Below are 21,626 nucleotides of genomic sequence, written 5' to 3' on the forward strand. Positions count from 1 at the left end.
CTGGCTGATGAGCTTCTAAAGTCGATATGCAAGCCCCTGGCAGCCTTGCCGAGCCTTGAAAGGTACTAGCTCCGACCCGCACATCGAAGGACAAGACACATGGACATCATCTTAGGACAACCTTAATAAGTTCCGTTTAGGTCTCCCAACACATCCATCCTCACGTCTACTTTTGTTCTTGCTGGCCTCTTCCTCTTCTCACCTTCCCGTGCACCCATGATTGAGTCTCTTCTTTAACGGGGCTGAAGCGAGCCGTTTCCTTTGGTTGAATTTTAATTGTCCAGTCTTGGGATAACTAACTTTCTCGTGGCAACTTTGCTCCATGTCCTGACATTCCCTTTTCATGCTATTCAACATCCACGGGCCTTTTTCTCCTCCTCATGACTTTGCGCATTTGATCTTGAACTACCTAAGTCAAACACCCATGCATTCGACGGATTTTTCTCTACAATTGTAATACAGCCGCTTGCGCATCCTTCTGTCAATATGCAATTGCCATGGGGCGGCCGCGACGGTCCGGGAAATGACACCTTGCTGCCGACATCCAACATCCCTTCCATCACCGGCCATGCTGCGGATGGCCTTGATTCCAAGGATGGCGATCGTCCACAGCGCCCAGGTCGTCACGTTCGAACCACGTCTTCTGATGCACGGGTTAGTCTCAACATGCGCAGCCTCTGTAACATACTCGATTTCCATGGACCCAAGCTAACCACTCCACCAGAACGTCGCCGATCATTTCTCCTATATGACCCCGAGCGAAGCCGCAGCGAATTTACGGACATCGCTCACCCTTGGCCTTACTCCAACAGAAGCTCTCACCAGACTAGGCGAATACGGTCCGAATGAAATTCCTCACGAAGACCCAGAGCCATTATGGCTACGATTCGTGAAACAATTCCAGGAGCCCCTTATTCTGCTGCTTCTCGTTTCGGCCGGGACATCGCTCCTCTTGGGAAACATGGATGATGCTATCAGTATCACAGTCGCTGTGACAATTGTCGTGTCCGTCGGGTTCATACAAGAGTATCGTTCTGAAAAGTCTATCGAGGCTCTTAACCACCTTGTGCCGAATCATGCCCATCTGGTCCGTGGTCAGAGCAAGACGTCGTCATTGGGGAAGACTGCTACCTGGCCACCGCGTGCAGATGATGTCGATTCAGCCTTGACCCCGGGCTCTGTCACTCCAGTCAGTGATATTCTGGATGCGACATCTTCCAAGGTCATGGCTTCTCAACTGGTCCCTGGCGATCTCGTTCTGTTCACCACCGGTGATCGCATTCCTGCCGACATCCGTGTTACCAAAGCCGCAGACTTAACGATTGATGCATCAAACCTCACTGGAGAGACGGAGCCTGTAAGGGTGACGGCTGAGGCACGTAACCGTGGATTTGGCTCATATGGTCTTGACAAATCACAATTGCCTCGACCCAACTCTCTTGCCCCCTCTGAGCATGGAGATTCTCACGGAGATGGCATTCACAACATTGCATATATGGGAACACTGGTGAAGTCGGGCCACGGTCAGGGTATTGTCTTTGCGACTGGAGGCCATACACACTTTGGAACTATTGCTGTTAGCGTTTCTGGTACCGAGAGTCCAAGATCACCGCTTCAGTTATCCATGGACGACCTTGGCTCGCAGCTCAGTAAAGCTTCATTTGTTGTAATTGGCCTCATCTCAGTTGTCGGTTGGCTACAGGGGAAGAAGCTTCTTGAGATCTTCACTATTTCGATATCACTTGCCGTGGCCGCCATCCCTGAAGGTCTGCCTATCATTGTAACTGTCACATTGGCCCTGGGTGTTCATCGCATGGCTAGGCATAATGCGATCGTCCGAAGGATGCCCAAGGTCGAGACTTTGGGCTCCGTGAATGTAGTGTGCACTGATAAAACAGGTATGAAATCGGGCGTCATTCGCGGAGATGAGCTAACAAGAGCGTTCAAGGTACCCTTACTACGAACCACATGACAACTACTCGAATGTGGTATTTTGGAGCTCAAGAACCTGTCCCGGTGGAGTCTGATCACGATGATGTTGAAACGAATCCAGACATTAACCAGGCCACCCTTAGAGTGCTTCGCATAGGCAACATTGCGAATGACGCGCGACTCGCTCAAAAATATACAGAGCACGGCCAAGCCGCAACAGCTGTACTTTCGTCGACGTTAGGACGTGGTCAGGTTTCCACATATACCCGCTGGGTTGGACAACCTACTGACGTTGCCATGCTGGACCTCCTTGATCGCTTCAAGGAACACGATGTCAGAGAATCTATCGGCCCTCGAGTGAGCGAGACACCTTTCAGCTCTGAACGAAAGTGGATGGGTGTCACAATTGGATCCGAAACAAAGGGTGACAAGGAATTCGCTTACATGAAGGGCTCTATCGAAAAGGTTCTGGCAGCATGTGACAGCTATCTCGAAAAGGATGGAAGGGAAATTGTACTTGACTCTGCACGTCGCCAGGAGGCCCTTCAAGCCGCCGAAACCATGGCTGTCCAAGGTCTACGGGTATTGGCATTTGCCAGCGGTTCCGTCACGCGCCCATTGAGAAGCAAATCCGCAGCGCGCAGCAATCCTGGTTTTGATCGAAGCGAGAGCCCATCTTCTCACAGCCCAGAAGACATTTACAAAAACCTTACCTTTGCGGGTCTTGTTGGTATGCGTGATCCTCCGCGACCCGGAGTTGGACGTTCTATTAGGCGCTTGATGCGAGGTGGGGTCAAGGTCATCATGATTACCGGCGATGCAGAGACGACAGCGCTTGCCATAGGAAAGCAACTGGGCATGAACATTGCAGTCCCTAGTGGACATGCAGGCGGCCAGAACACTGTAAGGCCTGTGCTGCGCGGCGACGAGGTTGACAGGATGTCGGAGGAAGATCTAGCGCAGGCCATGCAACACACAACCATATTTGCACGAACGAACCCAGACCACAAGCTGAAGATCATTCGAGCACTCCAGTCAAGGGGCGATATTGTCGCCATGACTGGTGATGGCGTCAATGATGCGCCAGCTTTGAAGAAGGCAGACATTGGTATTTCCATGGGCCGCCATGGCACTGACGTTGCAAAGGAGGCAGCAGACATGATTTTGACGGACGATGACTTTTCTACGATCCTCAGAGCCATCGAGGAGGGCAAGGGTATCTTCAACAATATCCAGAACTTCCTGACCTTCCAACTCAGCACAAGTGCTGCCAGTTTAGCACTTGTTTTCATTTGCACCTGCTTCGGCTTTAAATCCCCTTTGAACGCCATGCAGATTCTGTGGATTAGTAAGAGCAACAGCTGATGTGTAGTCTCACCCAAGCTAACCGTCATACTATAGACATTATCATGGATGGTCCTCCAGCCCAGTCTTTGGGTGTTGAAAGGGTAGACCCTGATGTTATGACCAAGCCTCCACGAAGACGAGGAGATCCAGTACTTACCAAGTCGCTTATTACACGCGTTCTCACATCGGCGGCCATTATTACCATCGGAACAATGCTCATCTACCGTCGTGAGATGATGGCTGATGCACAGGTCACCCGCCGTGACACGACGATGACATTCACCTGCTTCGTCTTCTTCGACATGTTCAATGCTTTGAGCTGCCGGTCAGAGTCTAAGTCGGTACTGCAGGGCGAAGTTGGACTCTTTTCTAACAACTTGTTCAACTGGGCTGTCTCTCTCAGCATTGCTGGACAGTTGCTTGTCATCTATTTTCCTTGGCTCCAGGAGACTTTCCAGACGGAAGCACTTGGGTTTTTTGACCTCGTACGACTCGTTCTGTTGTGTAGCACGGTATTTTGGGCGGACGAGCTGCGAAAATATCTCAAGTATAAGAAAAGGCGTTTTGGAAACGGTTATAGCCAGGCGGTGTAATAGGGGGTACCATTTCTTATTAAGAGGGCCAAGGGGTTCATTTAAAAGAGACATATTTAGCATAAAGATATAAACATTGTACAAAAGTAACTTATTGCATAGCGAATGCATCGAGGCTGTATACTACAAAAGCTCGAAGACAAACCTATATCAACCGAGATTCGAGTAAACTACCTATTCTGTCAATACTTCCTTGCCATATCCCTTTTCCAGCAAGAGGTTGTTGACCATGGACAAGTCATTAAGTTTTGGGGTACAGGGTAGGCCTCCATGGCCTAAATTGCGGGGGGAGCTCTCGCAGTGAGAGAGAGGCTGCGTGGCACCAACAGGGCAACTCCAGCTGCGACAAGTCCCTTTGCGCTGTAAGCCACACGTCTCTTCTTCATTCGCCCTGAACGTAGAGAAAAAGAAGCAGAAGGCAGAAATGCGCCGCCGGATCAGGACATCTTAACGACAATGTCAGGCCTTCAAAACGGCATTTCCAATAGCGAACACCCCGTCGTCGAAACACCAGTCGCTGTCTCTACTTCGTCCCTTGACAATGCCAACACCGAGTCCGAGATTCGTGAAGCGCTCGCCTCGCTGCATGCCCACGAGGCTTCTATAACGTCCCGCCTCGATGCTCTCGTGGCTTCACAGGCTGATCTATCCCGCGATCTGGGGCGGCTGGATCTGCTGCGGGCTGGACTGGGAGCGCAGGTCATCGCCGCACGTTCAATTGGGAATGATATGCTAGCAACGGCAGCAGATACGGCTGGTCGACTGAGTGACAGAGTCAAAGAGTTGGACCTTGAAAAGAGCAGAGTCGAGGAAACGCTGGGTGTGGTGGAACAGGTCGCGGAGCTCAAGGCTTGTGTAAATGGCGTGGTGGGTTCCATGGGAGCGCCCCAAGACTGGGAGGCTGCTGCTGGATACATATCGAGAGCAAGCAAGGTCCCAGAAGAGATCACAAAAGGTTCATTCGCTGTTGGCATAGTGCCCAGCGTCGAAGTCCCCGACCCGCCATGGGTGACATTGGAAGAAGCCAAGGAGAGTTTATGTGGCCTCTTCTTGAGGGAGTTTGAAAAGGCGGCGGAGGAGAGTGATGGCACGAAAGTCACTAGATTTTTCAAGCTCTTTCCCCTGATAGGAAGAGCTGAGGTCGGATTAGATGTCTACGGAAGATATGTGTGCCAGGGAGTCGCTGGAACCGCTCGAGCGACACTCAAAGATGCCATGAACGGACAGCGTAGGGAAGGCTTCTTTTATGCTAACGCCTTGACGAAGTTGTTTGAGCACATCGCTCAGATTGTCGAAGGTCACGGCGGGCTTGTAGAGCGTCATTATGGCTCTGGAAAAATGGTTCGCGTCATTGAACGTTTACAGATGGAGGCGGATGTCCAGGGTGGTATCATTGTCGACACCTGGAGCGATGAAAGAGAAATTGATAGGAAACTTACCGACGTCAGAAGCTACCCATTCTCGTTTCTAGTCCAGAGCTTCTTACCCCAGCCCCCTCGTGGTGGCACACCAAGGGTGAAGTCGCCAGCCATAGGGGTAGGCAACAATCCCCGAGAAAGTGAGGATGAGGGTGTCAATATGAGAGAAGTTGATGGCCTCCTGAGTGAGATTGCGGTGATGCTTGGACGCTGGTCATTGTACACTCGATTCCTCGCCGGCAAATGCAAGGTATGTTTGACTATTCAATCTCCGAGATAACCAGAAACTTATGCGTCTCAGAACTCCGACACACCAGATGAGGCGCCTCTTGTCATACCAGACGTACTTGTCAAATCTAATCTATACCGAAAAGTATCTACCAAGCTCACATCCCCTTACAACGTCATGACTACTTTCTTCTTCCGCCGTTCAGTCGAAAAGGCCTTCCAGCTGGATGAGTATCCTACTGGTCTGTCATTAAGCCTGAGCAGGCAGATCGAGGGCAATGCCCCGTACATTATATTAGCGGTGGACGATGTCATGTACATTGTGAATGCAGTCATTCAGAAATCTATTTCAACATCACAAAGAGATGTCATTGCTTCTGTCGTCCCGACAGTTGGCCGAGTGCTTGGCTCCGACTTTGTTGGTATGATCCAGCGCAAGATGAGAGATGAATCGTATCCCAGACCGGTCGTCCAGGGAGGATTCCCACCTGAGGACAAGATCATCCAGTTCATCGTTCTTATCAATAGTCTGGACATGGCCAACGAGTATTTGACTCGAATTATCACGGGACGGATAGGGCAATCGAGTCATCTGCCCAACGGTGATGCCCAAAACGGGCCCCTCAAGGATTCGTTCCCATTTGAGCGAGATGTTATCTTTGTTGCAAACGCACTACACACTCTTCAGACTTCGTTCATCGGAAAAACGACCGAGCTGCTCAACGAGGGAATCCAGGTGCTCTTCAACCAGGTTGTCAAGCTCCGCTTAAGGCCGGTCCTGACAGATACATTCCGTGATGCGGACTACACCCTGTCGGAGGACGACATTGCAGATATAGCGCAGCAGAACGACGAAGACGAAGATGAACTCATGGAACAAGTTCCACGACTGTTCGAGCACGGTTGGGATCAACTCATGAAGCCAATTTCACGTTTGATGACACCTGGGACATACACCACTCTCCTTGACACCACAGCACGCTACCTCTCCAAGATATGGGAGAAGAAGATCATGGGCTATGCGGGCCGCACAAATGCTCTTGGTGCAATCAGACTGGAGCGTGATTTTATCGCCTTAGTAGACATCGTATCTCGTGGCGACTACGCCGTGAGAGAGGTCTTCGCCAAGGTCCTGCAAATACTCATGGTCGCCAACATGGAAGATGACGAATGGGACGAGATTATGGCCCAAGATGGGGAAGACGATGCCATCGAGTGGGTTTTAACTGAGGAGGAGAGGAGGCGGGCGCGAAGTTTGGTAAGAGGATGAGATGACATTTAAAGATATTCAAGGACATAAAGAGACGGCGTTGATTATAGAGAAAAAAATGAGAGAGTCTAAAGAGATGTAATAGTAGAATTAATGCAAGCGAGTATATCGTAGTTTATGGTTGGTGAGCCATTGATAGCCACTGATGCTAACTTGTCTCTAATCATTTAGAATCTGACGGACTGTAATTGAAACTACCTTGACTTTCATAAATCAAGAGCACCAGGATAAGTTAAAAAAGTAAAAAAGGATAAAAAAAAAAAAGCCATTATTGGTGTCAAACCTTGCAGCAAACTGCCTTCTCTAGACAATCATTTTTCGCACATGCTTGATATCCTTCGTTTAGCATACATACCTACCTAAGGTAGGCTTGAACTTTTAGTGGCCTGCCACTGAACAAAGCCGACATTAGGGGCACCAGACCTCAGGCACCCGCCGAACTTAGTACCCAAGTCCAGCAGTTTGGATTGGGCATTGCCCTGCTCTGAGTCACTCTCAACCATCAAAAGTCTGGCCAGAAGCTCCATTTTAGCTCGTCATGATGAGTGAGCATGAGGCCCAGTGTGATGAAAATTTCTATCACCCAACTATCACAAACTCCGAGCCACAGACCTCAATATCATGGTTTCCCAAGATATTTGCTAACGCCTATACTTTCAGAAAACACCATCTACTATTTTCTAAAGCGAGATTTACAAAAAATTACCTACCCCTCTCCGATATTGAGAACACCACTAACATCACAAACATTTGGCTCTCCAGCTGCGCCCGCCATGGAGACAAGGATAGTAAAAGTCCCGAGCAAGGGCTCCCTAGGCCAGTTTCGACCTGGCGATGGACTCGCAAAGTTGAATCACTGGGAGGTTCATTGTGAAAATAAACCCGCTCTTGAGGCTCTGCAAGATGCTGCTCACCTGCTACGGACCAAGGACACGCCTGTCGCATTCCCGACAGAGACTGTATATGGCCTTGGTGCAGATGCTACTCGGACTCCCTCAGTTAAAGGAATCTATTCGGCAAAGGGACGGCCTTCAGACAACCCTCTCATTTCACACGTTTGCGACCTAGAGATGCTACGACAGTATATCGGTTGCAGCGATACAACTGATCCTATACCTCAACGATACAGGGCTTTGATAGAGCGTTTCTGGCCTGGACCTCTGACTATTCTTCTACCTAACCCGGCACCGTCGAAACTAGCACCTGAGGTGACAGCAGGCCTCAAAACCTTTGGCGTGCGAATGCCTTCTTCAACCCTCGCCTTGTCTCTTATCAAGCTAGCTGGTGTACCCCTGGCGGCACCATCCGCCAACGCTTCCACCAAACCTTCACCCACAGCGGCACAACATGTAATGGACGACCTCAACGGGAAGATCGAGCTCATTTTGGACGGTGGACACTGTCAAGTGGGTGTGGAGAGTACTGTTGTGGATGGGCTGTGTGACCCCCCCGTCGTCCTTCGTCCTGGAGGTATCGGTATAGATGAGCTACGAAGCTGCCCCGGCTGGGAGAATGTATCAATAGCTTATAAAGACAAGAGCGAAGAGGGAAAGGCTGCACCTCGGGCTCCAGGGATGAAGTACAAGCACTACAGTCCAAAGGCAACAGTAGTGCTTTACGAGTCGAGTTTCAAAGAAGGGGTCAATGGAATAGCTTCTTTCGACTTGAAGGCGACCAATGGGGCGGTCAACGGCCATGCTAGCAACGATGAGGGGAGGGGCAGGGTTGTTGGGGTTATTCGCACCCAGCGATGGAAGTCAGGGGCTGGTCTGCGATGCGCCAGCTTTCACCATCTCACTGACGTACAAGGAGCGGATGAGGATGACTCGCCATTCCAAGTATACGAAGGCGATCTGTTGGACGAAAAGGAGCAGCCAATAGGAAAGATCTTGGATATCGATCTGGGCAGAGGCACTGAAGGAATTGCGAGAGGTCTTTTCGCAGCGCTCCGGGAATTTGATCGACGAGGTGCAGACACCATCTTTGTTGATGGTATAGAAGATAGAAGTGATATCGCAGCGGCGGTCATGAACCGGCTCCGCAAAGCGGCTTCAGAGACTAGAGCATGAATGATCATATCAATTAGAACACCAGCACACCTGTATAAAAAAAAACCTCCGTTTCTTGACCCGGTGTCAGCCAAACCAGACCAGACCAGACCACTGGCGCGTCGTCTACCTCTTTTGATTTTGGTTTTGCATGCGGCGCTGAATAACGACAAAACTCCTGACTCTCCACACATAAACCCGCTCCCATCTCTACAGACCCTGACGGAGCCAGTCCGCCAGTTTGGACTTTCCTAGCTGCGCCAAGTTGTTGACGCCCTGTTCGCTAAGGTCGATGCGGCCAACGGGCATGTCTTGAGTGGGTGCTCGACTAACGCGCTGGGTGATGATAGTAGGATCAGTCTCAAGAATGATGCCGTCGTCGACAATCTCATCAATAGCTAGCGAAACAAGGTCGTAGTTCTCGACAATTGTCCTCTTGTCAACGGATTGTCTGTAGTACTGTGTGAGCGGTGCTTCAATGGTTTGCGCGGGCTCAAAAAAGAAAGGAACTGACTTGAAAAGGATGTGGAGGGAGTCCCGCAGAGCGAGAATGGTGTTGTATAGCAGAATCTCGTTCTCGTCGACACTGCCAACAACATACATCATGACATCTGACTCCATCTTGTACAGCACAATTCGGTTATCGTAAAGAATGATATCGCCATTCTGCTTGGCAGTCTTGTCGATAAGACCCTTCTCGAAAGCCTTTTGCGACTTCACATCGGAGTAGGGGTTGGCTGAGAAGCTTGTGGGAGCTGTTGGTAACAGTTGTCAGCTGTCGTTGCGCTCACTGGCAGCATAACGAGGGAAGCTCAGGGGAGGATGAAAGTACCATTAGGTGCTGAATGAGGTGGCTGGAAGTACTTTGCGAATATCCGAGACCCATCTTCAGTGCTGAGGATCAGGATGGCCTGAACCGAGAAAAGTGACATCCCAGGGGCCATGATTGCAATCTGCTGTGGTGTTTGTTGGCTTGTAAGTGCTCTCCTTCAATGGTGGCCCCTCCAGATGCCAACAATGCCACACTTAGGGATACCCGGGACCAATGTTTGACCGCTCCGCATGGCCGACCGTCTTATCTTATCAGAAGCTCCCTGACATGGAAGCAACCCCTCGCGTCAAACACTTTACGCGTCTGAAAAAAGGAGACGCGACCCGTCGCCCAGCCAATCCCTGCGCGGCCCCTCATCTTTGTTACCAATCTCCCAACATCAACAGTAGCAAAAGACAAGGGTCAAGCCAAGTCACTTGTTCCAACTTCTTTGGCATAAACATTCAGACGTTCCAAAACGAAAATGTCGTCGCCTACGAAAAGGTCGACACGCAGCTCAGTGACTCCTCGTCGTGCTGCTCGCAATTCGGAGACCCCCCGTCGAGGAAACTCTCAGCTCGATGCCCCTTCGAGCCCCTACCACTACGAGTCTTCGTCACCAGGACCAAGCAACCAGAATAATCTCCCCCGAGATGTGTCTTCGCCATTTGGTCATATGACGAATAGCCAGAGCGATGCCCATACTCAAAGCGACCTGGATCCTGAAAGAACACCTCGAGCAAACCCAACCACACCGGCCCATCATGGAGGTAAGAGAACTGGCTCAATCGAGCTCATCTTCACTTGATTGACCACTGTAGGATCTTCGCCCGTCCGCTATGATCCTAGCTCCAGTCCTGGCAGGTCACTGCGACAGCAATCTGAGCTTCGAAGTGAGAGCAGCGGCTTGTTCTTGGGTTCTCAACTCGGCACCCCCGCACCCCACCGTAGAGGCGATATCAACTCCGATGCGACTCGAACGCCCCGTGCTTCTCGGCGTGTGATTCTCGACGATGCTGGCCGAGTAGTTCGCGAGGGCCCCGCTGATGGATCTGATGCCGCTTCTTTCGCGAACAGGGACCCCAATACGTCAGAGGCTGATGTTCTTGGTGGACAAGGACAAAGCCTTATCTGGGGCACGACTGTCTCTATCGACGATACCTTCGCATCGTTCAAGGAATTTCTTCGCAACTTCACACAGAAGTATCGGATGTACCGCGATGGTGCGTCAGATGAAGACGTCCAGAACGCTCCTGATGCAGAGTCAAAGCCATATTGGGAGGCTCTGGAGAACATGCTGCTCTTGGGAACGACACGACTTTATCTTGATATCTCTGACCTGAATCTATATCCACCAACCCGAAAGCTATGGCATCAAATTCAAGCCTACCCCCAGGAAATCGTGCCAGTCATGGATCAGTCCGTTCATGACATGATGGTCGAGATTGCACGGGCTGAGACTTTGAGAACCCGTCAATCGCAGAGCAGCGCTGGCCATCAAGCCTCCCAGCAGAGCACCCAGAGCTCAGAACCCGTCTTTCCCAGCTCAGATAGACCCGAGGAGGCGCCTACACCCCGGACACAGGCAGATCAACAACAGCAGGCTTCGCTGGAGGATCAAGTAGCTTCATCTATTTACGTGGTTCGACCATTTGGTCTGGACAAGACCACTAACCTGAGAGATCTGAATCCCTCTGGTAAGCTATACTCTACTATACTTATCCCTTCCTTCGACTAACATGGACCAGATATGGATCGCTTGATCAGCATCAAGGGTCTCGTTATCCGAACAACACCCGTTATTCCTGATATGAAAGATGCCTTCTTTCGTTGCAATGTTTGCAACCACTCTGTCAATGTTGGCCTAGATCGTGGTAAAATTCGCGAGCCCACCGAGTGTCCTCGTGAGATTTGCAAGTCCAAGAACTCCATGTTGATCGTGCACAACAGATGTTCCTTTGAGGACAAGCAGGTCATCAAGCTTCAGGAGACACCTGATGCTGTACCTGCTGGTCAGACGCCTCATTCAGTGTCGGTCTGCGTTTATAACGAGCTGGTCGATTTTTGCAAGGCTGGTGATCGTGTCGAGTTGACAGGTATCTTTCGTGTTAGCCCTGTTCGTGTCAACCCCCGCCAGCGTGCCCTCAAGAGTGTGCACAAGACATATGTTGACGTTCTCCACATTCAAAAAGTCGATAAGAAGCGCATGGGCGCTGACCCTTCTACGCTCGGTGTCGCTGGCGAGGAGGAAGCTGAAGCTGGAGAGAACGGCATCGAAGAGACACGAAAGATCACGATTGAAGACGAAGAGAAGATCCGGGAGACAGCTGCCCGTGATGATATCTACGAGCTTCTTGCTCGTTCCCTAGCTCCCTCGATCTACGAGATGGACGACGTCAAGAAGGGCATCCTGCTGCAACTCTTCGGGGGCACCAACAAGACGTTCCAGAAGGGTGGCAGTCCCAAATATCGAGGTGACATTAACGTCCTCCTCTGTGGTGACCCGTCGACAGCTAAGTCGCAGATGCTTTCGTACGTTCACAAGATTGCCCCGCGCGGTGTTTACACGAGTGGCAAGGGATCCTCAGCCGTCGGGTTGACTGCGTATGTCACTCGTGACCCAGAAACAAGACAGCTTGTCCTCGAATCTGGAGCCCTGGTCTTGTCCGACGGTGGTGTCTGCTGTATCGATGAGTTTGATAAGATGTCAGATGCTACGCGCTCCGTACTCCATGAAGTGATGGAGCAGCAGACCGTCTCGGTCGCCAAAGCTGGTATTATCACCACTCTCAATGCGCGAACCAGTATCCTCGCCTCAGCAAACCCTATCGGCAGTCGGTACAACCCCGATCTTCCTGTTCCTCAAAATATTGACCTCCCTCCTACCCTCCTCTCGCGATTTGATCTCGTGTACCTCATCCTGGACAATGCCGATGAGAAGAACGATCGACGCTTAGCCAAGCATCTATTGTCGCTTTATCTCGAGGACAAGCCCCAATCCGCTCCGAATAAGAATGATATTTTGCCAGTCGAGTTCCTTACTCTCTATATCTCCTATGCGAGATCCAAGATTCAGCCTACCATCTCACAAGAAGCGGCTCAGGAGCTGGTCGAGTGCTATGTTGCCATGCGCTCCCTTGGACAAGATGTCCGTGCCGCTGACAAGCGTATCACTGCCACAACCCGTCAGCTTGAGAGTATGATCCGTCTCTCGGAAGCTCATGCCAAGATGCGCCTTGCTGAGACTGTCACACGTGACGACGTTCGCGAGGCCAATCGTCTCATTCAGAGCGCTCTCAAGACCGCCGCCACAGACGCTCAAGGGCGTATTGATATGAGTCTTCTCACTGAGGGAACAAGTGCTGCTGACCGCAAGCGTCGCGATGAGCTACGCACCGCTCTCCTACGCCTCTTGGACGACATGACAGCTGGCGGCAACACCGTGCGTTGGACTGATGTTGCTCGCCGACTGAGTGAGGGCGCCAGCATTCCTGTCGAACAGTCCGAATTCAACGACGTGATGAGGGCTCTTGAGGCGGAGAGCGCCATCATGATCACAGGCGAAGGAGCAAGAAGGACCATCCGCAGAGTGACCTCTGTTGCATAGAAATGATGAGTGCACGGGGCTCACTCGCCGTTGAATGATATACCATGTAGATGAGTTGATGAGGGTTACTAGGATCAAAGGTTGTACGATGATAAACCTCCTGGCTGGGTCAGGCGTTGGGCATATTTGTGGGTGATAGATAGACGTGGACATGTTTAATTTGATTAATGCTGTGTATGGTCAATCTACGAGCCTTGAAACCTGTGCCGGGGTGCTAATGTCCGGTCTGAGCCCTTTCTTGACTTCAGTAGCAACGTGCAGAGCATCTCTTAGAGTGTCGATCAAGTCTTGTTCATTTTCCAGACCAGCCGAGATACGCACGCTTGCTTCCCTGACTCCTAGTTCATGCATATACGCCTTCTCGTCGGGTTTCTTACCAAAGACGACCATGTTGTACGCAAACATGATCGTGACATGTCCGCCAAGATGAGGGCTCGGATAGAAGCCTGCCCTGTCGTAGAACGCTGTTGCAGCTTCAACAGTCGAGAATTCAACTGTGAGGAGACAGCCATATCCAGGCTCTGGCAGTTCTGGCGTTGCTCGCCTTAGAATTGCATCGTAGTTTGACTTGCTGCCAAGTAGACTAGGATATTGCACATTGACCACAGGAGAGTCTGGGTCCAAGCTGGCTCTGCTGAGAAAATTGGCCATGGCGAGAGCGTTCCGGTTCAGAATCTTGGTACGTTCAAGGAGGTCCTTTGAATTGGAGAGCAAGACTTTGGCATCGGAAGCAAAGAGCTCATTATGATGAGACTCTTTGAAGAGAGCCCGAAGGTTATGATAATGGGGAGAAGTGGGATTTAGGACGGTGGAACCGCCCATGACATTGGCATAGCCACTGAAGGACTTGGTGAGAGATGAAAGGAGGACGTCTGAGCTGGATAGGACGTCTACATTGGCGAAACCACTGATTGTGTCGTCGATGATGAGAAAGAATCCATACTCTTCGGACTATTGAATGTCAGCAAGTCCACCCGCAGTAGCAGTAAGGGCAGGGCAATATGAGATCCGCTTACTAGTTCCTTCAAATGTTTCGTATCAACAGTTTCCAAGGTTGGATTTCCGGGAACCTCCACAAATGCATGGCTCACAGGTCTTCCCTCTTCCTTCTCATGCTTTAGCCAATCCTCAAAGGCTGAAAGACCTTGCTTATCAATCTTTCCGAAATGCTTCAATCCTTGCGGGCATTCTTCTATAAGATGGTGGTATGTGTTGTGGAAGACGATGCCCAGCACGACGATAGTGCCAGGTCGATGCTTTGCCAACAGAGAGCTGGAGTGGAAGATAGCAGCCATGCCCGTCGGGTACAGAAACACATCGCTTGGTGTACACTTGACCTTGTTTGCATCAACCGGTGCACGGTGGAGAAGGTCGACGATCCTCGCCCGGAGATCACCATGGGCTTCGCTCTCGGGAGTCCAAGTTGGAGATGGGATAGGGCCCTTTTCAGCATCAAAGGGAACTTCCTTGATAGTGTCTATGCTTTTGAGAAGATCCTCAGCTCCACGAATAGAGACTCCGAGTCCTGGATTCTGCCAAGTGAGCATGGCAGCTGGCATGGCCGTTGGACTAACGAGAATAATATATACTCTATGGCCTGTTATATCAACGCACTTGAGAGTGGCGTCTTGGACTGTCAAGCGTTTGTCTCCACGGTTCTCGTGGGTGATATGATGAAGAGTATATGGCCATACCGCAGGGTTAAGATAAACCAACGCAGCCTTGTCGGTATGGCCAAGACGTTTTGCAATCTCATGCCCAAGCTAAAGCCAGCGTCATCAGTACATTATTCTCAAACCTATATGGACTTACTTGAGCAGAATAGTGCGTGGGCATGAAGCGAGGATATATGTGAACAAGCTTCTTCATAGGAGCAGGATCGCCTTCTCGAATGGCCCTCGCCACATCCCATCCTGGAAGATTAGTGATAACACTGTAGGGAGTTTGGGGGGGAGGTGCATGTCCAACTTCGGACTGGGTCTTCAGTATGACCATGATATATAAGTGAATTAGTCAGGTCCAGAGCAGTGAGTAGAGCTGTGTGATACAGTTCGAGAAACACCATCGTGTCCAAGTTGACCACCAAAGTCTTTAAATACCTCCTGTATCGCGGACTAGTGCACCAATCCTTCGAATCTTTATGGATTTAGTCGCTTCCGTGTCCAGTGGCCTCGACCTGCTCGCTAATCATGCACTAGTTAGTTACACGAAAGTGACCTTCACAGTAAAGCTACCAGGTTGGGCTAGTTAGTGCCACTTTACTCACAGAGACCGTGGCCTAGAATCAGATATAACCTTGGAGGTTGGCAGCCTTGGCGTTGATACTATGCGTATCGCCAATCATGGATACCAACTATCATATGATGGGCTATAAGCTATGAGCTACAGTGGCGGCTACTAGTGGGAATGAGGCTACGCAACTCCGTACTGCCGCGGAGGGAGCAGAGGGTCATGGACTCAAATTCTTGGGGTCATCATGCTATCGATGAAATGGAAGTTGAAGGGATTGCAAAGAGGATTGGTGAAGGTGGCTGACTTGTTGAGATTATCAAGACCATCCTCAACACATGACAGAAATCCACCAAGACTGATGAGAGTCAATCGTCAACTAGTGACGAATACCGCCCCTTCTGTATGCTTTTTAACTTTGCCGGACTCACTAACGTATTACTCAACTTTCTAAACTAGCCACTTAACCTATCACTTCCAACTCTTCAACTGAGGAACTCATATTACACAAAAGGGAACCGAGTCAAGCCTTACACAACACTCCCATCAAGACTGTATCTCAAACACCGCTACAGAGATGCATGCAACAAAGCCTACCAAGACCAAGACCAAGACTCCCTGTCCCTACCAGATGCCTCTCTCTTTACCCTCGAACCCAAAGTTCGCAGCTACGCCTACGAACAGAGCTATGCAGAGAATACTTGGCCCCCAACGATCGTAGAACCCAATGGCCTTACGTTCTCGGATGCCTTTACTTCGGTGGAGATACGTAAACACAGAGTATGCGAGGCTTGCAACAGCCAGTACAGTAAAGAGGCCAGAAATCCAGAAATGGGTAGGTGTGGGATGGCTACCGAAGTTGAGTAGCGTGACAGCAATTGTGCCGATATATATAGAAAACTCGAGCTATCGAACGAAGCGTATTAGTAAATGAACACCAACTTTAAAGTCAAAGTACTCACCCATCCCAAGAATGTTCTTTCAGCCGCAAAATAGACCTTGGGCTCCACGCGTACAGGCACATAGATCTTCTTGCCGGGGGGTGCCTTGAACTTCTTAGTCTGGATAGGATCGTGCCCAAACAAGGCTTGCAGCCGGTCACTGCGTTCAACCTGCGTGCTTCTAGGCGCAGGAATAGCAAGCTTGAGCGCAGAAATCACATTTTTCCCAAAATGCTGTCTGACATGTCGAGTCTTGGCAGAAAGCAAAGCCGAGTAGTAGCGCCATCCTCCACTTCTCTTGGCTTGCGCCAGCTCGTATCTTTCATCATACTCGTCATCGGAGTTGTAAATCGCATAGTCTTCATCGGCCGCAGGAAGGTCTGTCATCTGGCCCTCCATGTCAATAGGAGGGAGCTCACGGAGACCACGAGCGCCCTGTGCGCTCGACTCGCCGTTAGTGCCATTGCGGCCAGAAGCCTGCAATTCCTCATCATCCGAGTCAAGCTCTTCGTCGTCATCAGATGTATTTGTAGTACCTGACAACCCGGGCCGTCGAATACCAAAGTCATGAGTAACGGGTTTGCGAATGTCTACGTCCATCTGAGGCATCCAGAAAGGCAGGAGGTTGATTCTATCAGGAAACAATGTCGCCGTACCGTGGATGAACTTCGAGAACTTGGGCACGGCCTCCACCAGGTGAGATGAGATAAGCTGGCGAACCCACTCAGGTGGTTTCTGACCGGACTGCGTCTGGAGCTTGACCTCCAGGACGGCATAAGGGAACCGCTCAATGTCTTCAGCAGGTAATTGCGAAAAGGGCCAGTCAACACCGATATCCATGCGGCGCCAGTTGTCTCCAGAGCGGACACGGCCATCAAGATTGTCCTCCCGTACCATTGTGAGCTCCGTATCCAGCGAAATTCGGACACGGGCATCAGCGGGGAGCTGGAACGCAGTGCGGTTATAGAAAGATCGGCATACGGGCTTGTAGCCCTTTTTAATGACCGAGTATTGGATCTCAGAGGCCAATCGCTCGTCCTCAGCAATGGCTTTCTCAGACTTCTTGCCCTCTTTGCGTGCCTTCTCAAAGATGGCGGCTGGAAGCAGTTCTCCCTTCATGTACGCGTTGACATTCTTCTCCTTCATGGCAAATCGAGCCTTGACAGACTTCTCACCCGTCCAATCTTCACGGTGAGTCTTGCGCTCGACGAAGATCGTCTCTGTCTTCATGCCTCCATACCATCGAAGTCGAATCGCCTCGGCACCTTCAGTTTTCTTCAGTCGACCTTCGTACAAGTCCCAGGTATCGGGATTGTCGTAGTAAATCGATGTGATGGCAGAATCTTCCGGGTCGAAGTCCTTGTTGGCATTGAAGACGAGAACAGGCAAGTGCTTCAGGATAATGAGCTTCAGTTCCGTCACGTTGTCAGGGTGCACCCAGTATTTAGTCGTTTGTCGGATGAAGTTGGCCTGGCCTCCACCCGCAGCACTGTCACCCTTGACGGGATTTCCGCGAGTTCGGACGAGGTCGTAGAGCTTGGACAGCTTGATGACGGCGGCGTCGTAGTTTTCCTTGTAAAAGGGCTTGGCTTTGAGTCGGCTATCGAAAACGGGCTTTAGGTGCCATCCGGTCGTTTTCTGGAACTCTCGTTAGGCAACGGGTACGTGGTTTCCAATGGGTTGGGTCTTACATCGTGCTTCTTAATGATCTTGTAAAACCCGGTGTAGTTGAGCTGCACAAATTTGGCAAGGTCGTGGACATCGGCTATAATGTCGCTGAGGTCCTCTTCGAGAAGCATGAACTCTTCCTCGCTAGGGCCATTCTCGCCAAGTCCACGCTCATTCAGGCGATTAACCACATCCTTGACTTCGCGTTCGCTCACAGCAATTCGACGGGAAATCTCCATAGCCTTGACCTTCTGCTTGGTGTGAACCTTGTCGAGCTCTAACTCGAGCCTTTCGACGAAGCGCGTCTCGTCATCCTCAGTCCATTCTGGACCCTTGCCGGCCTTCAAAGGGCCGGTAGGTCCCTTGAGCTCATTTTTCAAACCATCGTAATCGATATAATACCATTGATACTCCTGGATAACGCTGGAGCGTAACTGCTCTCCGAACTTCATGACGACGACGCCGGGTCGGACAGAAAGATTTTTGCCGTCGCGGGTGCTGAGCCAGGTTCTGGAACGTGTCTTGAGGTCTTGAACGATCAGCATGTGCGCACTGAAGAAGCTGGATACGACATCCAAGGAATTGAGCTCTGATAGCAAAGGCTGATGATGGATGACGAGATATGGGACGTTTGACCACGAGGCAGCCGAAGAATTCAATCGACGAATGCTGATGGTACAGGTCTTTTGCTGGCTTACCTGGTGACGATAATAAGAGAAGAGGAGGGCGAGAGAGACAATGTTTTTGGTGTCGCCGAAAGTTACGAGATGACCGAGGCGTAACAAAACAGGTCAGGTCAGGGCTTCCGAGTCGGCAGGTACGGACGAACTATTTTAACGAATATGCAAGGTAACCGTGGCACTGTAAGTCAATTACAGTGCGGCAGGTACGAGAAAAGTTTCCAGGTTTCCTCGCCTTGCTTGGCCTGATCTGAACTCTTTTGTCGCTTCGCTTTGTCTTGTTATCGTTGGCGTCGAGCAACTGACTTTAGGTCGAGCGTTAGGTGGAGCAACAGGCCGACATTGGTCTAGTTGGCGTTGTCACGGTCGAGAGCTCTGTTCGAGACAAGCTCTGAACCTGAGACGATTGGCGAATCATGTTAGTGGCTACAGGAACGTGCACGTCACTGAAGGAAACTTAATGGCGACGGGAGGCTAGGGAGGGACAGGGGAGTCCGACGAGAAAAACTGGTGCTGCTGAAGCGAGGGGTATCGAATCCGACACCGAGCCTCAACATATTTCTCCACCTTGTGTTACTGCTGAATCGATCCACTCTCGCAATTGGGCAGTGGGGGATTGTAGTGCAATGCCGGTAACCTGCATTTACACGTGCGTGGAATATGTTTTCTGACAAGCTTAGGTGCCGACGGGCTCAATTGTCGAATAGGACAAGGTCAACTCACTTGTTAGGTACTGTAGTCCATGCACTTTCAGCTTCCATGTAAAATGACGCTGGCGCATGCCTAAATTACCTAACTTAGTACCTACCTAAGGTACGTTGCACAGCACCTATGGTGAGAAGCCCCCAAACAATGGAACTTAGCTTAGTTACTGTACTCCGTAGGTATGGAAGAACGGCCGCGGCGGACCTGGCTAGCCTGGAGTAAGACATAGGTAGTAAAAAATCATAAAAAATGTAAATGGTTTGGATCACACACATTCCGTAGGTGCCTATACTTTCAAGTTGCGAGTGAATGTTTATACCTCTGCACGTTGATCACTTTGATAATATCATTATTAGTAACTGATATAGAGATACCAGTATGAGACACTTCATAACAAGCAAAGACCCAGCTATAGCTAATGGGAGATATATCATGTTTTCTTTGCACTATCCAGGAGGCCCCAATTTTTTGTGGTCAGGATGCTTCATCATCGAACTCCAGACTTGTATAGATCCAACCCTAGCACAAACTTGGCCTTGATTCTTTTCTACAGCCTCAACTCGAAAAATCGGCCTCAACGTTACTATATGCGTAGATAAACAGGTACACTCGTTGCTCAACCCCTGTAGCTCGGGTATTGCCCACTCATCTCCAAACTCCCGTGCCTCTCGACCCCGCAACACAGTTTTTATTTCGTGCCCCTCATCATGGCTCCCAAAATCGATGATTCTATGCCGGCGCGCATATCCTCCGATTGCCCAGACGACATTCGGGAAGTCTTGTACCATGCCTGGGGCCATGATAGAAGTGGCCTACAGAAACTGCTAAAAACCACCGGCAAAGCAAATGCTCAGGACCCCAAGACTGGGGAGACACCCTTACATGCAGCTATCCGTGCCTGCGGGCCTGCTTCTGGGGACGATAAGGACCAGGAAGAGGATGGCTCCGTTGAAGAGGCTAAAGAGATAGTTCACGACCTCTTCTTGAGAGGTGCGATCTGGAACGATGTCGATAGCAACAATGAGACACCAGGGTGCCTTGCCCTTAGACTTGGCCGCAAGCCTCTATACAACCTTTGTGTAGAGGCTGGAGTGCGAGCTGAACTCCTGTTCGCTCTTATGGGGGATTATGAAGCACTATCATCTGGTTCAGATGACGGTGACGAAGAGATGGAAGCTGAGCAAGATGGCGAAGAGGCTCCTCAACTGGTATCCGCTGAAGACACCGCCCCTCATCCAGAAGAACCCAAGTTCATTCCCCCCGATGCTCAAGAGAAGCAAGTCACAAGTGAGGAATATCTAAATTCGAAACTTGTATATGATGATGCCAAGCTCGTCGACTCCGACCTCAACGGTGTCATGATGGCATGGGAGACCGATATCATGCGCCGGTCGGTTGCTGCTCTGATTCCCGACTCAGCCCCTGGCAAACGTATCCTGAACATTGGTTTCGGCATGGGTATCGTCGATGGTATGTTCGCTGATTTGAAGCCCTCACGCCATCACATCATCGAGGCACACCCAAGCGTTCTTGAGCACCTCTCCAAGGATGAATCCAAATTTGGCCCTAGTTGGGAGAAGAGCGGCCCTGAAGAGGGCGCCTTTAAGGTGCACAAGGGCAAGTGGCAAGATATCGTGCCAAAACTACTGGAAGATGGTGAGGTTTATGATGCCATTTACTTCGACACCTTTGGCGAAGACTACTCTCAGCTACGTCACTTCTTCTCTGAGTGCATCATTGGCATCATGGACCAGGATGGAAAGTTTAGCTTTTTCAATGGCCTTGGTGCTGACAGAAAGATCTGTTACGACGTATACACCAAGGTGGTCGAGATGCAGTGCGCCGATGCAGGGCTCGATGTCGAGTGGGAGGAGAGTGATGTGGACATGTCTGGCCTAGAAAAGGCTGGTGAGGGAGAGTGGGAGGGTGTACGGAGACGATACTGGACCCTAGACAGTAAGATACACCCATGTATTTTACATCACTATCAAGCTAACTTCGTTTCGCAGAATACCGGCTGCCTATTTGCACATTCATGGGCTAGACGAATGTATCAATCAAAAAGATTACAGGCGTGTCGGTGGCACAAGCTTCTTGATAGTCTTTAAGAAACCCTTCGTCTCTATTCATGCTTTCGTTTTCAAGTCCT

The 21,626-nt window shown here is 50.5% G+C and overlaps 8 protein-coding genes across 8 annotated transcripts; 5 read left to right on the forward strand and 3 right to left on the reverse strand.

The window, feature by feature from the left end:
* Positions 1 to 486: 486 nt before the first annotated feature.
* Positions 487 to 3,872, forward strand: FTJAE_10367 (Ca2+-transporting ATPase; the record flags this gene model as incomplete). Its single annotated transcript, XM_037343201.1, has 4 exons — positions 487 to 654; positions 725 to 1,898; positions 1,949 to 3,280; positions 3,334 to 3,872. 4 exons carry the CDS (start codon positions 487 to 489, stop codon positions 3,870 to 3,872), a joined length of 3,213 nt encoding a protein of 1,070 aa, XP_037202629.1.
* A 456-nt stretch (positions 3,873 to 4,328) lies between these two features.
* FTJAE_10368 (conserved oligomeric golgi complex component 4) lies at positions 4,329 to 6,788 on the forward strand (the record flags this gene model as incomplete). The annotated part of the gene is made up of 2 exons (XM_037343202.1): positions 4,329 to 5,540; positions 5,592 to 6,788. The coding sequence occupies 2 exons, from the start codon at positions 4,329 to 4,331 to the stop codon at positions 6,786 to 6,788; spliced, it is 2,409 nt and encodes an 802-aa protein (XP_037202630.1).
* Positions 6,789 to 7,561: 773 nt separating this feature from the next.
* On the forward strand, positions 7,562 to 8,857 carry FTJAE_10369 (tRNA threonylcarbamoyladenosine biosynthesis; the record flags this gene model as incomplete). The annotated part of the gene is made up of 1 exon (XM_037343203.1): positions 7,562 to 8,857. The coding sequence occupies one exon, from the start codon at positions 7,562 to 7,564 to the stop codon at positions 8,855 to 8,857; it is 1,296 nt and encodes a 431-aa protein (XP_037202631.1).
* Positions 8,858 to 9,046: 189 nt separating this feature from the next.
* FTJAE_10370 (coatomer zeta chain) lies at positions 9,047 to 9,780 on the reverse strand (the record flags this gene model as incomplete). Its single annotated transcript, XM_037343205.1, has 2 exons — positions 9,047 to 9,591; positions 9,669 to 9,780. 2 exons carry the CDS (start codon positions 9,778 to 9,780, stop codon positions 9,047 to 9,049), a joined length of 657 nt encoding a protein of 218 aa, XP_037202632.1.
* Positions 9,781 to 10,131: 351 nt separating this feature from the next.
* FTJAE_10371 (minichromosome maintenance 4 (cell division control 54)) lies at positions 10,132 to 13,254 on the forward strand (the record flags this gene model as incomplete). Its single annotated transcript, XM_037343206.1, has 3 exons — positions 10,132 to 10,417; positions 10,469 to 11,344; positions 11,396 to 13,254. The coding sequence occupies 3 exons, from the start codon at positions 10,132 to 10,134 to the stop codon at positions 13,252 to 13,254; spliced, it is 3,021 nt and encodes a 1,006-aa protein (XP_037202633.1).
* A 180-nt stretch (positions 13,255 to 13,434) lies between these two features.
* Positions 13,435 to 15,249, reverse strand: FTJAE_10372 (O-succinylhomoserine (thiol)-lyase; the record flags this gene model as incomplete). Its single annotated transcript, XM_037343207.1, has 3 exons — positions 13,435 to 14,205; positions 14,271 to 15,017; positions 15,067 to 15,249. The coding sequence occupies 3 exons, from the start codon at positions 15,247 to 15,249 to the stop codon at positions 13,435 to 13,437; spliced, it is 1,701 nt and encodes a 566-aa protein (XP_037202634.1).
* An 858-nt stretch (positions 15,250 to 16,107) lies between these two features.
* FTJAE_10373 (polyphosphate synthetase) lies at positions 16,108 to 18,637 on the reverse strand (the record flags this gene model as incomplete). The annotated part of the gene is made up of 3 exons (XM_037343208.1): positions 16,108 to 16,389; positions 16,446 to 18,062; positions 18,116 to 18,637. 3 exons carry the CDS (start codon positions 18,635 to 18,637, stop codon positions 16,108 to 16,110), a joined length of 2,421 nt encoding a protein of 806 aa, XP_037202635.1.
* Positions 18,638 to 20,184: 1,547 nt separating this feature from the next.
* FTJAE_10374 (arginine n-methyltransferase 2) lies at positions 20,185 to 21,521 on the forward strand (the record flags this gene model as incomplete). The annotated part of the gene is made up of 2 exons (XM_037343209.1): positions 20,185 to 21,433; positions 21,487 to 21,521. The coding sequence occupies 2 exons, from the start codon at positions 20,185 to 20,187 to the stop codon at positions 21,519 to 21,521; spliced, it is 1,284 nt and encodes a 427-aa protein (XP_037202636.1).
* Positions 21,522 to 21,626: the final 105 nt, after the last annotated feature.

The sequence above is a fragment of the Fusarium tjaetaba genome (assembly GCF_013396195.1).
Source record: "Fusarium tjaetaba strain NRRL 66243 chromosome Unknown NRRL66243_c0000239, whole genome shotgun sequence".
NCBI lineage: Eukaryota > Fungi > Ascomycota > Sordariomycetes > Hypocreales > Nectriaceae > Fusarium > Fusarium tjaetaba.